The 18327-nt window shown below is 38.2% G+C and overlaps 1 protein-coding gene across 1 annotated transcript in view; it reads right to left on the bottom strand.

Moving 5' to 3' along the window:
• Positions 1 to 4858: 4858 nt before the first annotated feature.
• Positions 4859 to 18327, bottom strand: part of APCDD1 (APC down-regulated 1) — a 30262-nt gene continuing 16793 nt past the window's right edge. The window contains exons 4-5 of the mRNA XM_070747522.1: positions 11178 to 11499; positions 4859 to 6038 (exon numbers count right to left, since the gene is read on the bottom strand). Of these exons, the coding sequence (XP_070603623.1) occupies positions 5587 to 6038; positions 11178 to 11499 (774 nt within the window). The 3' untranslated portion in view covers positions 4859 to 5586. The remainder of the gene's footprint in view (positions 6039 to 11177; positions 11500 to 18327) is intronic.

The following is an 18327-nucleotide window of genomic DNA, read 5'->3' as shown; positions in this document are numbered from 1 at the left end:
AGTCAATACCATAAGCTTCTTGCTGGCACCCCCCCCCCAAGGTTTCAATAGTCCAAGGCACAAACCAGGATTGTAAGCCACCAAAGTTCACAGACAGGTCTCACGAATCTCCAAGATAAAACTCCACAAGCCAGGAAGGGTGGGTCCGCCTTTTATCTTTTCCCAAGAGCACCACACCCAAACCCAGCTGTGACCTCTAATGCTGGAAATACTTAGCCAATTGAGTCCGTCTCTGATTAGCTCTCCTTTGTCGCATATCTATGATGTCTTGAGCATTTCCCCCTAAGGAATCCAGGCTGCTTGCTGGGGAGAGCTCCCCCTGGTGGGACTCTGGCTGTCCTTCTTCTCCAGCCTGGGATTCCTCTTCCTCGTCAGTCTGCACCTCCTGTTCCTCAGCCTCTCCCTCTGAGCTGGAAACCGACAGAAGGTCAGCCATTCCCGGAGGGGTCCCAAACTGAACCACAACAAAAGCTTACACCATATTCCTTTTTTAATGCATTACAGAATAGCCAGTATGCATAACAGCACATTAATGAATATAAAATTTGGATTTTTCTCTGCAATATTTGCCAAAAAAAATAATTGATTTGGAAATATTAAATAGCAGGTGAAGATTTTATATATCCTCTCAAAATATAAGAACAAAATGAACATTTTGAATGTTGGCTGCAATATCATGCCAAACTATTTGTGAACATTCTCTGCTATTTTAAAAGGAAAGATAATTAGATATAAATAATTTCAACTAAGTGAATAAAATAAAGTTAATTTCTTCCAGAATTACTTGGTCAAAGCTGTCAAACTTGTGTCGTCATGGTAGTGTAACATGATTTATCGGGACTTTTCCCCCCTTTCGATAAACAGGTTGTGGCCAGCATGTGACGTATGTGCCCATGGGCAGGAGTTTGACAGCCCTGCTCTATGTACACCATTTTATCAGTGGGAATTTGCTGATTCATACTAGAATGTATTTAATGTTCACTATAGCATGTCACTTTTTTGTAAAATAGCAAAATGTTTCAACTTGCAATCTAGCAGAACAATTTTCATAGATTTGCACCTTTAAGAGGTTTTGTAACTGGTTCCTAAGGGAATGTTGGGAGTTTCAATCTCAACACATCAGGATAGCAACAAATGAGAGAGCTGTAGTTGACAAAAACATGTTCTACTTAGAAGAATTAGTTATTCTTCCAGTAATTAGTTTCATATATTTAGGGTATTAACATGTGCTCACGTTTCCCAAGCACTTTAAATTAGAAAATGAAAAGGGATAAAACATTAGGAAATAGTGTATCTTATAATTCCTGGCAGAGTTTATAATCTAATTTAAAAAGGGAACTATGCTTGAATCCATGCAATTATATCCCATACTCCAGTGATGGTGAACCCTTTCCCCCTCGGTTCTAAAAGTGCGCAATGCATGCCTACCCATAATTCAATGCACACAGCTCCCCACGTCCCTGTGCATGCGTGTGCGATAGCCTCTGTGCCTCATTTTTGGGACTATCAGGCCTCCCTGAAGTCTCCAGAGGCTGGAAACTGCCCGTTTCCTGACTTCTGGTAGACCAGTTTTTTGCCTTCTCCAGGCTCCAATCTTTCTTGAAGCCTGAGTTGGTGAAAATGACTTTCTCTCCCAGTAGTCTCCATGCAGCCTGTTTTAGATGCCAGATAAGCCAAAAATGGCCTCCCAGAGCCACCACGCGAGCTCTGTACTTACCTGGCATCTAAAACAGGCTGCATGGAGACTCCTGGGAGAGGCAGTGTGGGTGGGGTCGGACGAAAATCAGTAGGCTGGAGCGCGCATGGGCACTGGAGCTGAGCTAGGACAATGGCTTGCGTGTCCGCAAATAGAGCTTTGTGGCTAGAACAACCCCTCCTGAACTCCTTCAATTCTTGGAAAAAAGGGCATATCAGGTAGGAAACAATGCCTCTTCTCTAAATATAGAGAAATAGATTTTATATCACATCTCTACTTTGCATTTTGCTATTTTCATTTTAACTTTTTAAAATCACCTTACAGAGATGCAATCAAAGCTCTACCTGTTTTTTTATGTGTACCACATTGAAAAAACTCCACTTGTAATGTATAAAAATATGTACATTAGAAACTGTCAGTCACACCATTGTAGCCACCACCATCCTGATTCTTGACCACAGCCGATGGACATCCTGGCCATAGTCCAACACTCTTAAGTGTAGAGGATTACTGTACTGGTTTTAATACAGTAGGTATGGTTTTGCACACATGTAAATCCATTTGCCTGTCAACATGAGAAAATACAGCTTATTGATTACATGCAGTTTTCATTATTTTTTTTTCTTCTCGGAAATTAATATGTGGCCAGTGTATCAATGGAATACTTCAAATATTAATTTGCTTTTAAGAATGTCTCAATAGTTTTCATACATTGTGTGAATACTCATTTATGGGTGGTTTTTGTTTTTTTTTTTCATTTTAATGGAAGCTTATAGTTTCATCATCTGCCCATTCCCTTTGGTTTTAGTATATTTTGTTTCTTTTCTGTACAATACATATAGCCGCCCTGAGTCCTTTGCGATTGGACGGCATTTATTTATTTATTTATTTTATTAGTTGGACTTGTATGCCGCCCCTCTCCGAAGACTCGGGGCGGCTCACAACAAGTAAAAACAGTCACAACAATCCAATTAATTAAAATATTTAACGATTTAAGAAAACCCCCATGTAATAGCAAACACACACACAAGCATACCATGTATAAATTAACATGCCCAGGGGAGATGTTTCGTTTCCCCATGCCTGACGGCAAAGGTGAGTCTTAAGGAGTTTTCGGAAGGCAGGAAGAGTAGGGGCAGTTCTAATCTCCGGGGGGAGTTGGTTCCAGAGAAGTCAAATAAATAAATAAATAATTGGAAGAAAATTATTTAAGCCAGCATTAGTGTAAATTTCAGTAGCATACCCAGATACCAGGAGGACATGAGCTCAATCCCTTTATTAGCATTAACAATGGAATACATTATATACTACATTATTTTAATGCAAGATTCAGTTTAAAGATGTGATATCCTCATGATCTTCCCTATTAAATATAAAAGTGGAAGGTTTTGCCAATCAGCTCAGGATATAAACTGGAATTTTGGAAAAGAAATTGGGTCAATAAACATGCACATAAATCCTCAAATAGTATATGGGAAGTATATGGAAGTGAAAACATGGTTTAGAGTACTGTCTGGATGTTCAAGCACATTTTCTGTTTCTTACTGTTAAATTAAAAACTAAATTGCTACTTTATCAGTTTAAAAACTCAAAAATAAAGGAGTTTAAATACAGCTGTCATTACTGCAAAATTATACCTTTGTCTCTCAAAGTGAAGTATGTAGGTGATATAATTTTAAACTAATCTTTAGAAATGTTTGAGAAATAAAAAAGATCATGATGTACTAATGTACTTTTGATTTTCTACATATATTGCCAGCTGTAAAGATTCAAAAATATTAACAAAAAGCAATCTTAATAGAATTGCTATTGAGCTTTGACATAATACCAGGGGGGGAAATAGGTATGAATTTTCTTAATTTCATATTCAGATATTTGCACTGCTTTCAATAATGCATTTTATTAAAAAGAGAATAAAATTATAAGCTATGTTAAACATGACATATTAAAAAGTTTAATTTCAAAGGATAAGCTTCACTTAAACTCTTTCTTGTATTTTTAATTCCAATTAGACTTCTAAAATTAAGGAAGTTTAAAAATGGCTGCATCATAATCTATATACTGCACTATTTTATAATATGTAAGAGAGCTTTCTGTTATATTTTGTGATATAATGGTGGTTTAGCTTATCCATATGCTCTTGGTTTCATTACTATTTCTATGCACAGTGGTAGTTGGCATACATACTAGTTGATGGCAACCATGTAGGCATTTGTGAGTGCATAAATGCACAGCTATAGCAAAAAACAATCTGGAGAATACAGTGGTACCTCTACCTAAGTAAGCCTCTACTTACAAACTTTTCTAGATAAGAACCGGGTGTTCAACATTTTTTGCCTCTTCCCAAGAACCATTTTCCACTTACAAACCTGAGCCTCTGAAACTGTAATTGGAAAAGGCAGGTAGAAGCTTCCGTGGGGCCACTCCAGGAATCTCCTGGGAGGAAACAGGGCTGGAAAAGGTGGGGAGAAGCCTCTGTGGGGCCTCTCTAGGAATATCCTGGGAGGAAACAGGGCCGGTAAAGGTGGGCAAAAGCCTCTGTGGGGCCTCTCTAGGAATCTCCTAGGAGGAAACAAGGCCAGTAATGGTGGGGAGAAGCCTCTGTGGGGCCTCTAGAAATCTCCTAGGAGGAAACAGGGCCGGTAAAGGTGGGGAGAAGCCTCCGTGGGGCGTCTCTAGGAATCTCCTGGGAGTAAACAGGGCCTCTACCCTCTCTGTGGTTTCCCCAATCACACACATTATTTGCTTTTACATTGATTCCTATAGGAAAAATAGCTTCTTCTTATAAACTTTTCTACTTAAGATGCTGGTCACGGAACAAATTAAGTTCGTAAGTAGAGGTACCTCTGTACTGTGTTTTCTGGACGTGTCATATTTGGTAAAGAAAAAGAATAATACATATTTGTGGCGTACTTTTTCCCATTATTAATAAAGATGGAGTTTACACTTCATCTATAATGCCTTTACTTTGCTCAACCAACACAAGTTTGCGATTTCATTTAAGTTAATAAATCTGTTTTTAACAAATTGCTACATGTTCTTAGTTTTAAAAGTTTCCTTGTAAAGAATGATATTTAGAATTTAGCCATGTGTTAATTAATTTCCCACTTTAATAAAATGAGATCAATTTACCTGCAATGAATATGACAACATTTCTTTCATGAAAATATATTTTAAAAATACTTTGGCTGTTAACTGAGAAGTCTTGTAATCTTTCCTCCCCCATTTTACTTTACAATTTTAATTACAAGTTATTTGAAATCAGACAATCATTAAATTATCATCTATTGAACAACAATATAAAACTTGTCATGTGTTATTCTGCATCATTGAATTTAATTTCACAAAATCTTTATACATTTTCAATTTTTGATGATTTTATATTTGTCATTCAGTTGTTTTATTCTAAGCATTTAATGTGTAAAATCTATAAAAGTATATTTAGATACATCCATGGTTTGAATTTTTTGTATATACATATGTACATTGTAGCTTAAGATGCAGTTTTCTAGTATTGGCACTATAAAAGTATGATAAATTCAGTGAAAAAATATTTTTAATTCAATGGACTGCAACAGCAGAGCTGATGGAAGAAAGGTTGCAGAATATGTTAGTTGTAACAGAGTTTTTAATAGGAAATAAAGAAACTGCAGTCTTAAAGTGCAATTACTATTGTGCAGTCATGTCAAACCGTAGATCAGACTGGATGAAGCTCAAAGAAATGAGTGCTGTTCATGATTCGATACAGGAAAGCATGAGAAAATAACAAAAGTTCTTAGGCATTCAAGTGCATCAAGAAAATAATTATTCTTGTTTTAAAAATGCCCTTTGACATTCTCATGAACCCAATTCCTGTATTGCCCTGATCTGATAAATTTCAAAATGTTCTTCTAGCTGAGAAGGTTCAAGTGAGGCACAGTATAAATAGCCACTATTGTGGCTAGCGCAAATGCACAAGAATTGCTTGCTGATGCTCCATTATTATTCCATCCTAGAATTTTTTCTTCTAATGTTCCTTCTATTCTTGGGGCTGATGATGTACACTGGATTAAGGGCATTTGGTAGGAAGTTGCTCTTTTTTCTGGTCTGTCTGGGCTGGAGCCATCACTAGGCCTCTGGCCATTATACAGCAAGTATCTCCCCCTGGCATCCTGCTCCATTTTGAAGATCTCGTATTCTGTGTGAGGCAGACGGATTCCCAAAGCAATACATCCATTTGTGTGAGTCACATCTTGCTGCACCCCGACTTGCCAGGATCCTTCCGCTCCACATTCATTTCCATTGAAAACGTTCAGTAGAGAGGCTGTAGCTATATCCATGGGAGTAACTTTCATATGATTCACTGCAAAGAAAGAAAATTGATCATTATATTTTGTAGTCTAGCAATTAATAGCCAATTAATAATAGCCATCATGAATTGATGCTATTTTGTGAACATGATCAAAATCCTTACATTTAAGTTATAGCTTCCCTTTAAATTGTGCTTTTATAGAATAAAATTTATGTAACTTGCAATAGACCTAAAGATAATTTTTTTCAAAAGTATTCCAACATTTTCCCATTTGTTCCAGCATTCTATTTCCAATGGTATTCAGCAAGATCCTTTCCAAAAGTCAACAATCATATTTTTTATTTCCTTTTAAGCAGTTGGTTTTTAGATACCACTTTTTAAACTTCCATTCCGTTCCATTAGAATTCACGATACAAATTCTAACAGATATAGTCCTTAAGTATTAAAATTAAGCAGAGTATTTTGAATAATATATGGATATTCTTAATATATGCTCGGTCTTAATATATGCTTGGTCTTTAGAAATAGCCTTAAAATAATTTTATTATTTATTTATTTATTTATTTATTGTTAGAGTTGGAAGCGACCATGCGGGTCATCAAGTCCAACCCCCTGCCTAAGCAAGAACCCTATAGCATCCCAGCCAAATGGCAGTCCAATTTCCTCTTTAAAATGTCCAGAGTATTAGAGTTCACAACGTCCGCTGGTAGGTTATTCCACTGGTTGAATGCTTTGAAGGGACCTAAAACGCCAACTTTCCATCTTTACATCTTGACATTATTGTTTGTTTCTGCCTCTCTATTTCTTTATTGTTCTAGTTCGGGGCTGCTGTAATGAATGCAGAAGTTTGACTAAGAACAAGCAGCTGATCTGATTGATGGCAATGCTTCCTCAATTGGACAATTCCAACTAAGTAGAAAAGAGTATTGCCCTTTCCTGAATAACTACTGAAAAACTGTGACGCAGTGGGGACAGAATGCGTTTCATGCAGCATTCCTTTTAGCTCCATCCCTCAAAGATTTTCACATTGTAACTACTGAATGTACAGTATTTGTGAAAAATATGATGAGGATAGAAATCTAAAAACTTTTCCTTCTCCCACTACCTACAAATAATCAGTCAGTACGTAGACGTTAATGTTTTCATATGGTGTAATGATATGTTTTTCTAAAATAGAAATTCAACAAAATCATAAGTTTCACAATTTTAGAATTAGACCGTAAAATGCATGTACTAAGTCTACTCAGTCACTATATTTACACTGTTGACTTATTTTTGGATCAGTTAAGATCAAGTGATTTACTCATTTGTAAAACAATACAAATATTTCCAAATGCGTTCAACAAACTACCACAGCTCAGGGTTTGCATATAACTATCCCATTCAAAAAAAAGAAAATGCTCCATTTGAACAACTGATTTCTTGATAGGAAAATTGAAGAATTTTTTTTGTTTCTTAATGCTTTTGGCCAGCCAATCTTATAAACTGGTATTTATGGAAATATTGTGGAGAGAATGATGCAAAAATTAATTAAATTTCTTTTAAAAATTATAGCCAAATGGGAAGTAAACATCAGATAGAATGGCAGCCATTCATATTTTGAGTCTTCATCTAGCATAATTTCCTGAGGAAAGATAATCTATAAAGACCAGTGCTGTGGAAAAATAAACTTGATTTATGTAAGCCAAGTTATTTTGATTCTGAAAAGAATAACTACATGTAATTTAAATGAGCTTAGTTTTGTCTTCCAACTGAACTGAATACTGAATAGTTTCCTTCAAAAGAATTCTTAAGCAGACAGACATTGGTTACATTCCAATTCTGGTGTCAACATCATATATAAAATTCAAACCCCAGCAAAACTTTCTTTGTCATTACCAACATAGATTTTAAATTTCATTTTAAAAGTTTAATTTTATGGTATAATTTCAGTCAGCCCTTGTGACCAGTTAACTGACCATTTAGCCAGCTAGGTTATTCTGTAATTAATCTGCAAAAGGTACATTTAAAATTTTGTCATGTCACCTGGGTTGGTTTTTTTTTAAAGGCAAAGTAAAGGCTGTTAATTAGCTCTGTAGACTTAGTCTTATAATGCATTTGCTTGGCCCAAAGCCAATATCTCAACTCATATGGTGGGAGAAACACTTTCATTCAAAGGGAAGAGGACTTTCAAGTGCCTGCTTAAGCTATTAGACAGCACCTGTTGGAAATGCCTGAAGTCAATTTTGCCTTTCTCAGGATTGTGTGACTGCCCTGCAGAATGACAGTACAATCCTAGAAAAGGATATGCCGTATTTTTCGCTCTATAAGACGCACCTGCTGATAAGACACACCTAGATTTTAGAGGAGGAAAATAGAAAAAAAATATTTTGAGCCAAAAAGGGGAGAGGAAGAGAGGAAGGAGTGAAAGAAGGGAGTGAGGGAGGAAAGAAGGGAGGAAGGAAAAGGAAAGCAAGAAATGGAGGGAGGAAAGGAAGGAAGGAAGGAAGGAAAGAAAGAAAGGGGGAAGGGACAGGAACAGAGGAAGGAAGCAAGGAAACTTATGAAAGGGGAGAGTAAGAGAGGAAGGACTGAAGGGAGGGAGGGAGGGAAGAAGGTAGGAAGGAGAAAGAAAAGAAGAAATAGAGGAAGGGAAGGTAAAAGAGAGAAAGAAAAAGAGCAAGAAAGAAAGCAAGAAAGAGAGAAAGAAAGAAAATGAAAGAGAAATAAAAATAGAGAGGGGGAATGAAAGAAATGGAAGGAGGGAAGGAAGGAGAGAAAGAAAGAGAAAGAAAGAAAGAAAGAGAAAGAAAAAAGAATGAAAGAGCAAGAGAGCAAGAGAGAAAAAGAAAGAAAGAGAGGAAGAAAGAAAGAAAGAAAGGCAACTTCAAAGAAAGGCTCACTGTGCATCTCTCTCTCTCTCTCTCTCTTTCTATCCCTCTTTCTTTCTTTCTCTTCCTTTCTCTCTCTCCTCTTCCTTTATCTCCTCTCTCTCCCTCCCTCTCTCTTTCTCTCCCCCCTCTCTCCCCCTTTCCCTCTCTCTTTCTCTCTCTCCCTCTCTTGCTATCTCTCCCCCCTCTCCCTCTCTCTTTCTCTCCCCCCTCTCCCCCCTTTCCCTCTCTCTCCCTCTCCCTCTCTTTCTCTCTCCCCCTCTCTCTTTCTCTCTCTCTCCCCCTCTTTCTCTCTCTTCATCTCACTTTCTCTCTCTTGTTTTCTTTCTGTCTCTTTTGCTTTCTCTCTCTCACTCTTTCTCTCTTTTTTCTTTCTCACGCTCTTTCTTTCTCTTGTTCTCTCTCTCTTGCTATCTCTTTCTCTCCCCCCTTTCTTTCACTCTCTCTTTCTCACTTTCTCTCTATCTTGCTGTCTGTTGCTCTCACTCACTCTCGTTCTCTCTCCGTTCTTCTCAGCGGTGACGCGCGCACGCCCTGCCCGCCTCACCTTTGCCGAGAGCCCTTTCGTCCCGGGCTCCCAGCAAGGGGGTTGCAGGAGAGGCGGGGCCGGCGAAGGTGATATTCAATGTCGGGGGCGCTCGGGCGGTTGCGCGCGCTCCCTATCTCCCTGCTAGCCCACTCGGAAATAAGAAAAGCCGGCAAAGGCTTTTCTTATTTTGAATATTCCGAGTGGGCTAGCAGGGAGATAGGGAGCGCGCGCAACCGCCCGTGCGCCCCCGACATTGAAGACCTCCGCTGAGGAAAACCTTTGCCCATCAAGGAGGTGCAGCGGCGGGCGGAGAGAGGGAAGGGGGGGGCAGCGGCGTCCCTCCTGGCCTTGGCGGGCCGCCCGACCCTCCCCACCTCCTGCAAATGCGGCGGGCGGCGGGGGGAGAGCGAGGAGCCGGTTCTGGCAGGCGCGGGGCTTGGCTGGCTGGCTGGCGGGGGGAGCGCCGCTGGTGGTGCGGAGGGAGACCCTCCTCCGGGAGGGAGGGGGCCAGGCAGCAGCTAGCCAGCCAGCCGGCGGGATGGCGCTTCCGAGTTCGCAGCCTCCCCCCCCCTCCCTGCCTGCATCTTCGCTCCATAAGACGGGGCTGATTTTTCTTCCTACTTTGGGAGGAAAAAAACTGCGTCTTATGGAGCGAAAAATACGGTATGTGTGTTAAAGAGCTGACACACATTTACCTATAGACAGTTTGAAATCAAGGGGCTAAACTTTGCTCAACCAAACTAATAGCTGTACATTGTGAAAGTTGCTTCCAAATATCTCTTTTAGGCCAGCCTTCTCTAACTGAGTGCCCTTCAATTATTATTATTATTATTATTATTATTATTATTATTATTATTATTATTATTATTATTATTAATTGGATTTGTATGCCGCCCCTCTCCGTAGACTCGCGGCGGCTAACAACAATAGTACAAAACATCATGTAAATCCAATACTAAAACTAATACTAAAACAATTAAAAAACCCTTATTTGTAAAACCAAACATACATACAAACAAACATACCATGCATAAATTGTAAAGGCCTAGGTGGAAAGAATATCTCAGTTCTCTCATGCCTGACGGCAGAGGTGGGTTTTAAGGAGCTTACGAAAGGCGAGGAGGGTGGGGGCAATTCTAATCTCCGGGGGGAGTTGGTTCCAGAGGGCCGGGGCCGCCACAGAGAAGGCTCTTCCCCTGGGGCCCGCCAAACGACATTGTTTTGTTGATGGGACGGGTCTGCCTCAAAATTCTAGCACAGTGTTTCTCAATGAACTTTAGGATATATCTCTCAGCGACTTCAGGATATATTCCAGAATTCCCCAGCCAACAGAAAAACATAGTTCAAGCAAATATAAACACAAACTACATACAGGTGATAAGGAAAATTGCCTTAAACCAGTATTTCCTTCCTATTTATCTCCTTGTTACCTAGAAAATAAACATGCTCTTCCTATCTTTTCCCTTTAATAATATGCATATTCTAACTTTCCTTGAATAATATGCATATTTTAACTTTCCTGCCTTAACTTGCACACCCTCCAAGGCTGTTAACTAAATTACAATGCAAATAGGCAAATAGAAGCAGTGTAACTTCCTGATATTTTTTGACAGAAACAAGAGAAAAACAAAAACCCACTGCTATACTAAACCCCTCATCAGGTTTAAAATCATTCCCCACAACCAAGAGGAGAAAACGGATGCCTCAAATCCCATCTCTTTCAGTAACTTTATTACATCACCACCTCACCCAGAATGAAAGAGCCTGAACCCGAAGAGAATAGAATCTTACCTTTAAAGACAAATTCTGTTCCTCCCTTCACTTTGGTTGAATGTACACCCCTGCTGTAGCGGCCTTTTGCATAAATAGTGAAGGTGGGATGCTTGCAGATTGGATCAGAGTAATGGTAGTAGTGACCTTCCCAGGTATTGTTGTTGTCATGGAAAACGAAATGTCTAGTAAGAAAGAGCACTTCAGGACGTACTTCACAGCGCTGGCTCACCCATTCCCCATGTAATCCAATAGTCAAATCCGCCTTTGGAAGCAAAATTGGAGGATGACGTTCATCTGATTGACAGATGATGCTACACGCTGTACATGAATGGTCGTGGTTCTGAAATTTTTTAAAAAATGCATTTTTTAAAAAAAAAATGTCTGAAATACAATTCATTGCATAATGCTCAAAACTTTTACATGGGTCATGTTCTTAAATTTATTTTATTTATTTTATTTATCAATCAGATTTGTATGCTGCCCCTCTCCGCAGACTCGGGGCGGCTCACAGCAATAATAATACAATGTAAACAAATCCAATATTTAAGTTTAAGTTAATTTAAAACCCCAATTTAAAAACCAATCATACATACTAACATACCATGCATAAATGTAGCTAGACTCTAAAATGAGACAAATCTATAAATCTATAGTTACCTGCTTAAGAGATCACAGTGGAAATAAATCTTCAGACTATTTGTTTTTTTTTAAAAAAACTTTGAGCATTCACAAGCCTTAGTATGTTATGTTAATAATGATGAAAAATAAACATTCTGATCTTGCATACAATTCTATGCAAGAGTTGTATTTTTTACCCTATGGTGGTCTATAAGGAACAAAGTTAAGTCATCTTAAATCCTTGATAAATGTAAAATTGCACAGGATATGTCAGTGATGGTGAACCTTTTTTTCCTTGGGTGCCGAAAGAGCATGCACGCAATGACTGGGGAGGGCGAAAACAGCTTCCTGTGTTCTCCGGAGGCCCTCTGGAGTCTGGAAATGGCCTATTTCCCAACTTCTGGTGGGCCCAGTATGCTCATGTTTCGCCCTCCCCAGGCTCCAAAGGCTTCTCTGGAACCAAGGAAGGGTAAAAACGCCTTCCCCCATCCCCCCCAGAGGCTCTCTGAAAGGCAAAAATGCCTTCCCAGAGCCTCTGCCTGAGTCATAAATCAGCTGATCATAACACACATGCATGTTTATTTATTTATTTATTTATTTATTTATTTAATTAAATTTGTATGCCGCCCCTCTCCGCAGACTCGGGGTGGCTCAGAACAGCAACAGAAAAACAGTGTAAAATACCCATAATTTTAAAAAAAAAACATTCACACAACATACCATACATAAACAGTATAGGCCTGGGGAAGATATTTCAGTTCCCCCATGCCTGACGACAGAGGTAGGTCTTAAGGAGTTTGCGAAAGGCAAGGACGGTGGGGGCTGTTCTAATCTCAGGGGGGAGCTGGTTCCAGAGGGTCGGGGCCGCCCCAGAGAAGGCTCTTCCCCTGGGACCCGCTAAATGACATTGTTTGGTCGACAGGACCCGGAGAAGGCCAACTCTGTGGGATCTAATCGGTCGCTGGGATTCGTGCGGCAGAAGGCGGTCCCGGAGATATTCTGGTCCGATGCCATGAAGAGCTTTGGAGCTGAGCTAGGATAACGACTCACGTGCCAGCAGATATGGCTCCATGTGCCAATTGCGGTTTGCCATCACTGGGATAAGTTATAACCCTTCCCCAAATCAAGTGTTTTTTCCTTACCAAAATACTGTATCAATTCAATAAAACTTTGCTTAAAGAACCACTAAATTATCTCCCATTCCTATTACCTTTCTGTGCCTTTTCTAAATCAACCTTCAAGAAAACCAGACTTAAGGTCATAACTTTAATGGAATTTTTAAAATGTAAATTATAATTGTTTATTCTCTGTTGGCTGTTAAAAATGATATTCTGAAAATTCATTTCCATTCAAATCCATTCTCATAAATAGAAAAAGAAAGCATTTTAGGAAATAAAACTGATTTATATGAAACCTCTTAGATTCTGCATTTGAGACTGTACTGTGCTATGTTAAGGATATGGAATCTGGAAATGCATGAGACAATCTGAAATCTATAAGCAAAATTATTAAGCAAAATTGATATTCTAGAACAAAAATCAAAACTTTACTTGATTTGTACTTTATATACTTCTTAATTACAAGTTATTATTCCTGTTTTATGCATCTGCATTTTCCCATTTCACAGATGCAAAATACTGCATTTTGCATGTGAAACCATTTCAGGAGAATGATCTTTTTTCTATACTTAACCATCCCCAAATGCTAAGTATTAGTTTCCTCTATTTAATACAGATTATAAAATGAAATTCTTTGTTAAATCACAATCTTACTCAAAGCCACTTCTCCATAGCATACATTCTTACCAGACTACTAATTTGAAAATGATGAATAAACTACTAAATGAAAGTATCTGAAACAAAATAAGGAATTAATATTTTGACCAGAAGAGAAAAGGAAGAATTACTGTATTTTGTTGCTTGATGCACAAAACCTGAAATTATAATACAGTATGAGAATCCTTTTTTAAAAGATAAAGGCTTAAGAAATGCAATTTAGTTTTAAGTACCGTATTTTTCGGAGTAAAAGATGCACTGGAATATAAGACATACCTTAGTTTTGGGGGAGGAAAACAAGGGAAAAAAATTCTGCCTATGTCACCCAGCAAATAGCAAACAGTACAGATGATATACAGTGTTCTGTGCATGGGTGCCTGACCCATAGTGGTCAATACTCCCTTGTTTGTGAGGGTGGTAACTGATTCTCTTGGGTGAAAATTATTTAGTTTCAGCCTTAGTTATCAGAAAGAAATAGCTTTGGTCATTCTGTGGAACAATCTGTGTCAGGAAAAAGACAGAGATGGTAATTCTGTTGATTCTCCTTGATTATCAACGTCCTGAAAATATTGAACATGGAGGTGAAGGCTCTGTACCATGGTAGTTCTGATCCTATTTCAATGACAATTTCCAGAACATTGTGCTGTGAGATTACTGTTCTGCTTTTTGGCAAGTTGGCTATGAAATCCCTCAATTTTAAAATCTTCTTTGTTATAAATAGGATTATGTTTTACAATTTAAAAACAGATCACCAAGCAAGGTTTGCTAGGCAGATTCTCTACAATGGAGTGTCTTCCAAGAGAACTGGTTGTTGCTTTAGTATTTGAGGGCCAAAATTCTGGTATAAAAAGGTGATTTAATACGTCTCTTTTCCAATTCCAGAAGCAACTAAGATGAGAGATGCTAAATAGAGTCCAGTATTTACTGTATTTTTTAGAGTATAAGATGCACCTTTTTCCTTAAAAAAGGGTGAAAATCTTGGTGCGTCTTATACCCTGAATATAGCCCCGCCCAGCCTCTCAAATAGAGGTTTCAGAGGTCGAAAAAAGCCTGTGAAACAGAGCTTCAGAAAAAAAAGCCTCTGAAATTGAGGTTTCAGAGGGAAGGGGGGGGGGGAAAGCAAGGTACAGAGCTCACAACCAATGAATCTGTTGCTAAAATTCACTTCTGAGAACAGCTGATTGGGGGTATTCCGGGATCTAGCCACCAATCAGCTTTTTTCTTATTTTCTTGCCCCAAAACTAAGGTGCGTATACTCCAGTGCATCTTATAGTCCCCAAAATAAGATAAGTTGATTTTCATCAGTGTTGCTGTAGGTAATTAGAAAAAGAAATCAACACAGAAGGAAAACACCAATACAATCCTGAGTTGCATCTCTAAGACCAGGGAAGTACTAATCCCACTCTATAAAGCCCTAGTTAGACCACACTGAGAGTACTGGATTTAGTTTTGGTCACCACAGTACAAAAATACATTAAAACACTAGAGAAACTGCAGAAGAGAGCAACCAGAATTATAAGGAGACTGGAAACTAAAACATATGAAGAAAGGTTGCAGGAACTGGGAATGGATAGTCTAGCGAAGAGGAGGTCCAGGGGGGACATGATAGCAGTCTACAAATACTTGAGGGGCTGCCATAGAGAGGAGGGGTTCATGCTGTTTTCCAAAGCATCAAAAGGTCAGACAAGGAGCAACTGTTGGAAGCTGACCAAGGAGAGATTCAACCAGGAAATAAGGAAGAACTTTCTGATGGTGACAGCGATCAACCAGTGGAACGGCTTGCCTACGGAGATTGTGAACGCTCCAACATGAGAGACATTCAAGAAGAGATTGGACTGCCATTTATCTAGAGTGGCATAGGGTCTCCTGCACAAGCAGGGGGTTGGACTAGATGACCTAAAAGGTCCCTTCCAACTCTAATAATAAATAAAAATAAAATAATAATTATGCAATTGTTTTATGTTTAATGTAAGTTTTGTTTTATGCTTATCTCATAAGTAATCAAAGTGCAATTGTTCACTTGGTAAATATTTTTGTGAAGGTTATTTTTTTTACAAAAAGAGCTATGAGAAACTAGAATATGATAAATTTCTATGAAAAAAAATGTTATCTATGCTTTCAAAATCATTACCTCCAGGAAGAATTGTATATAAAAAGTATATGTTCCTAACTGTACTATTAAACAACCTGAAGGTAAGTTTAATATTTTAAAAGGTAGGACATGGGAAAGGTAATACTATATGCTCTTTGCAGCCACATGAATTCTTTCTTCAAACTGCAATTATACTTCAAATAGATGTTATACTTTTGTTTAAGACTTACCACAGCATTCCCAATTTTCCCATTAGCTACGCTGGCAAAGCATTCTTATAGTTAAATGTCTGAAAAATGCTTTGTTGGGGAAAGCTGCCCAATAAGCCCTCTCCTCCCCACGTATTAACTTAATTGCATAGTCTGACCCAAAGACTTTAGAGTCATATCTGCACTTTTGCTTGAAATGGAACATTACATCAAAGGGTTCTGGATCTGAACCAGACAGCCAGTTCCTCTGTTCTCTTATTGCACATTCAAGAAAACAAAACAATTTGTAACACTGCATTCAATAGAATTATATAGTCTCAAATAATGCCATATGCTTCACTTAAATATGTACTGTTCAACTTTATTTCCTCAAAAACAATCTGAAAGATTAATACAAAAAGATTCTGCTGGAATTAACTGATAACAACTGTGATCTCAAATGTGGTTCCAATTGCTATGTACATTCCTTTGAGATGTCATCAGAAAAGATGTATAGCCCTACTGTGAAACTTTAACAATATACAGTGTTCCCTCGATTTTTGCAGGTTCGAACTTCGCGAATAGCCTATACTATGGTTTTTCAAAAAATATTAATTAAAAAATAATTTGCTTTTTTCCCCTATACCACGTTTTCCCCCCTGATGACGTCATACGTCATCACCAAACTAATAATTTTTGCAAACACATAACAAAAAAAAAATATTGTTAATAAATAATTATGTTTATAAATATCAGGATCACTAAGGGTCTTATTCAATGGTGAGTACCAGTAATAATGGTGAGTAAGTGGTTGTTAAGGGAATGGGAAATGGTAACTTAGGGGTTTAAAGTGTTAACGGATGGCTTGTGATACTGTTCATAGCCAAAAATGGTGTATTTACTTCCGCATCTCTACTTCGTGGAAATTCGACTTTCGCGGGCGGTCTCGGAACGCATTCCCCGCGAAAATCGAGGGAACACTGTATTCTCATTTCTACGTATGTTTTTGTGAATAAGTTAGGTCACTGAGGTGCTGTATCTTCCTCAGGACCCTCCAACAGCTAAAAAGTGTAAATACATATTAATTTCTACTGCTGTATAACTTTAAGATAAGAAAAAAATATTACCAGGAAAGGTATCATAATAATAATAACAATTAGACGTAATTATTGTGGTAACCTCTTATTCAAAAGAACAGTTAATCTTACATTGATTTGTTCCACTGCACTGGACTCACATGATATAGCATCAAATTATTCCATAATGCAAAAGTAAATCTCTACACCAGTGTTTTCCAATGTTAGCAACTTTAATATATCTGGACTTTAACTCTCAGAATTCACCATCCAGCTGGGAAGTCCAGACATTTTAGCATTCTAAAGTTTAAAAATACTACTCTATAGAATCTTAATCTCATGACCAAGTACCACTCTCTGCATTCTTGTCAGCTCCTCCCAAGTTCCCGTCTTCCTCAAATAGGTATCAAAACAGGCAACTGGGTGGACTTCTTTACTCTAGCTGTAGTATGGAAGTGTATTACTCCTGAATCCTCCTGATCAATAAGCCAAACTGTCAGTACACTGGAATGGTCCCCAGGTTATTCTGAATATCACCAATTGAGGAACTCTACTTTAAGCTCTTGTCCCTGTGGCTGACTGCTATCACACTCTCCCCCCACTTCTGTTTTCTCAGATCTTCCTTCCTTCCTTCCTTCTTTCCTTCCTTTCTTTCCCTCCCTCCCTCTCTCTCTGTAAAAGTCTTCCCCATTAGCATTAACCTTTTTGAAGCTTTAATGATAATCACACCATGCAAATATCAAAATCTATTGAGATATTGCACTATAATGTGGTGAGCATTGTAATAATTGTAGTATTAATGAGAGAATTTTTTTAAATTTTCGTCAGTCTTGGATGCTACATTTCAATCAAAACTTATAAGGCAAAAAATTATTTGATTCATATGATGATATGTTTATTCTGAATCTGTGTTATTCTATTCTGTTACAAACAGTTGCCCCTTAAATTTTCATTGCAACTTGTGATGTTCTAAGTTAGAAGTGGGGAATTGGGAGAATTTTGGGAATTGAAGTCCACAAGTCATAAAAGGGCCATATTCTAAATGGATGCCACCCCCCTCCCCACCAATGAAATGATTATGATCCAAAGATGTTTGAAGATTATATAAAGCAGAGGTCTTTACGACTTGTGGACTTCAACTCCCCTCATAAAAGGGCCATTGTTCCCCACTTCTGATATAAACGAATGCCGCCCATTGAGGAGGATTGCATCAATTCCTTTCAAAAGGAAGACACTGGAGTTTCCATTTAATAATTTCCATATTTTTTTAAGATTTTGAGGGAAGGAATATTATCAACTATGCTGGCAGACTAATATTTAATACATTTTAACAAATTTTGTCTGAGTTTGCTTCCCCCTTTCAGAAGCGACAAAGGAAACATATAAGCCATTCTGAACATATTTGGGATAAAGAGCAAG

The sequence above is a fragment of the Erythrolamprus reginae genome, chromosome 3, assembly GCF_031021105.1.
Source record: "Erythrolamprus reginae isolate rEryReg1 chromosome 3, rEryReg1.hap1, whole genome shotgun sequence".
In the NCBI taxonomy this organism is placed as follows: Eukaryota; Metazoa; Chordata; class Lepidosauria; order Squamata; family Dipsadidae; genus Erythrolamprus; species Erythrolamprus reginae.
The sequence above is the reverse complement of the archived record's forward strand: the minus strand, read 5'-3'. Positions and strand labels throughout refer to the sequence as shown.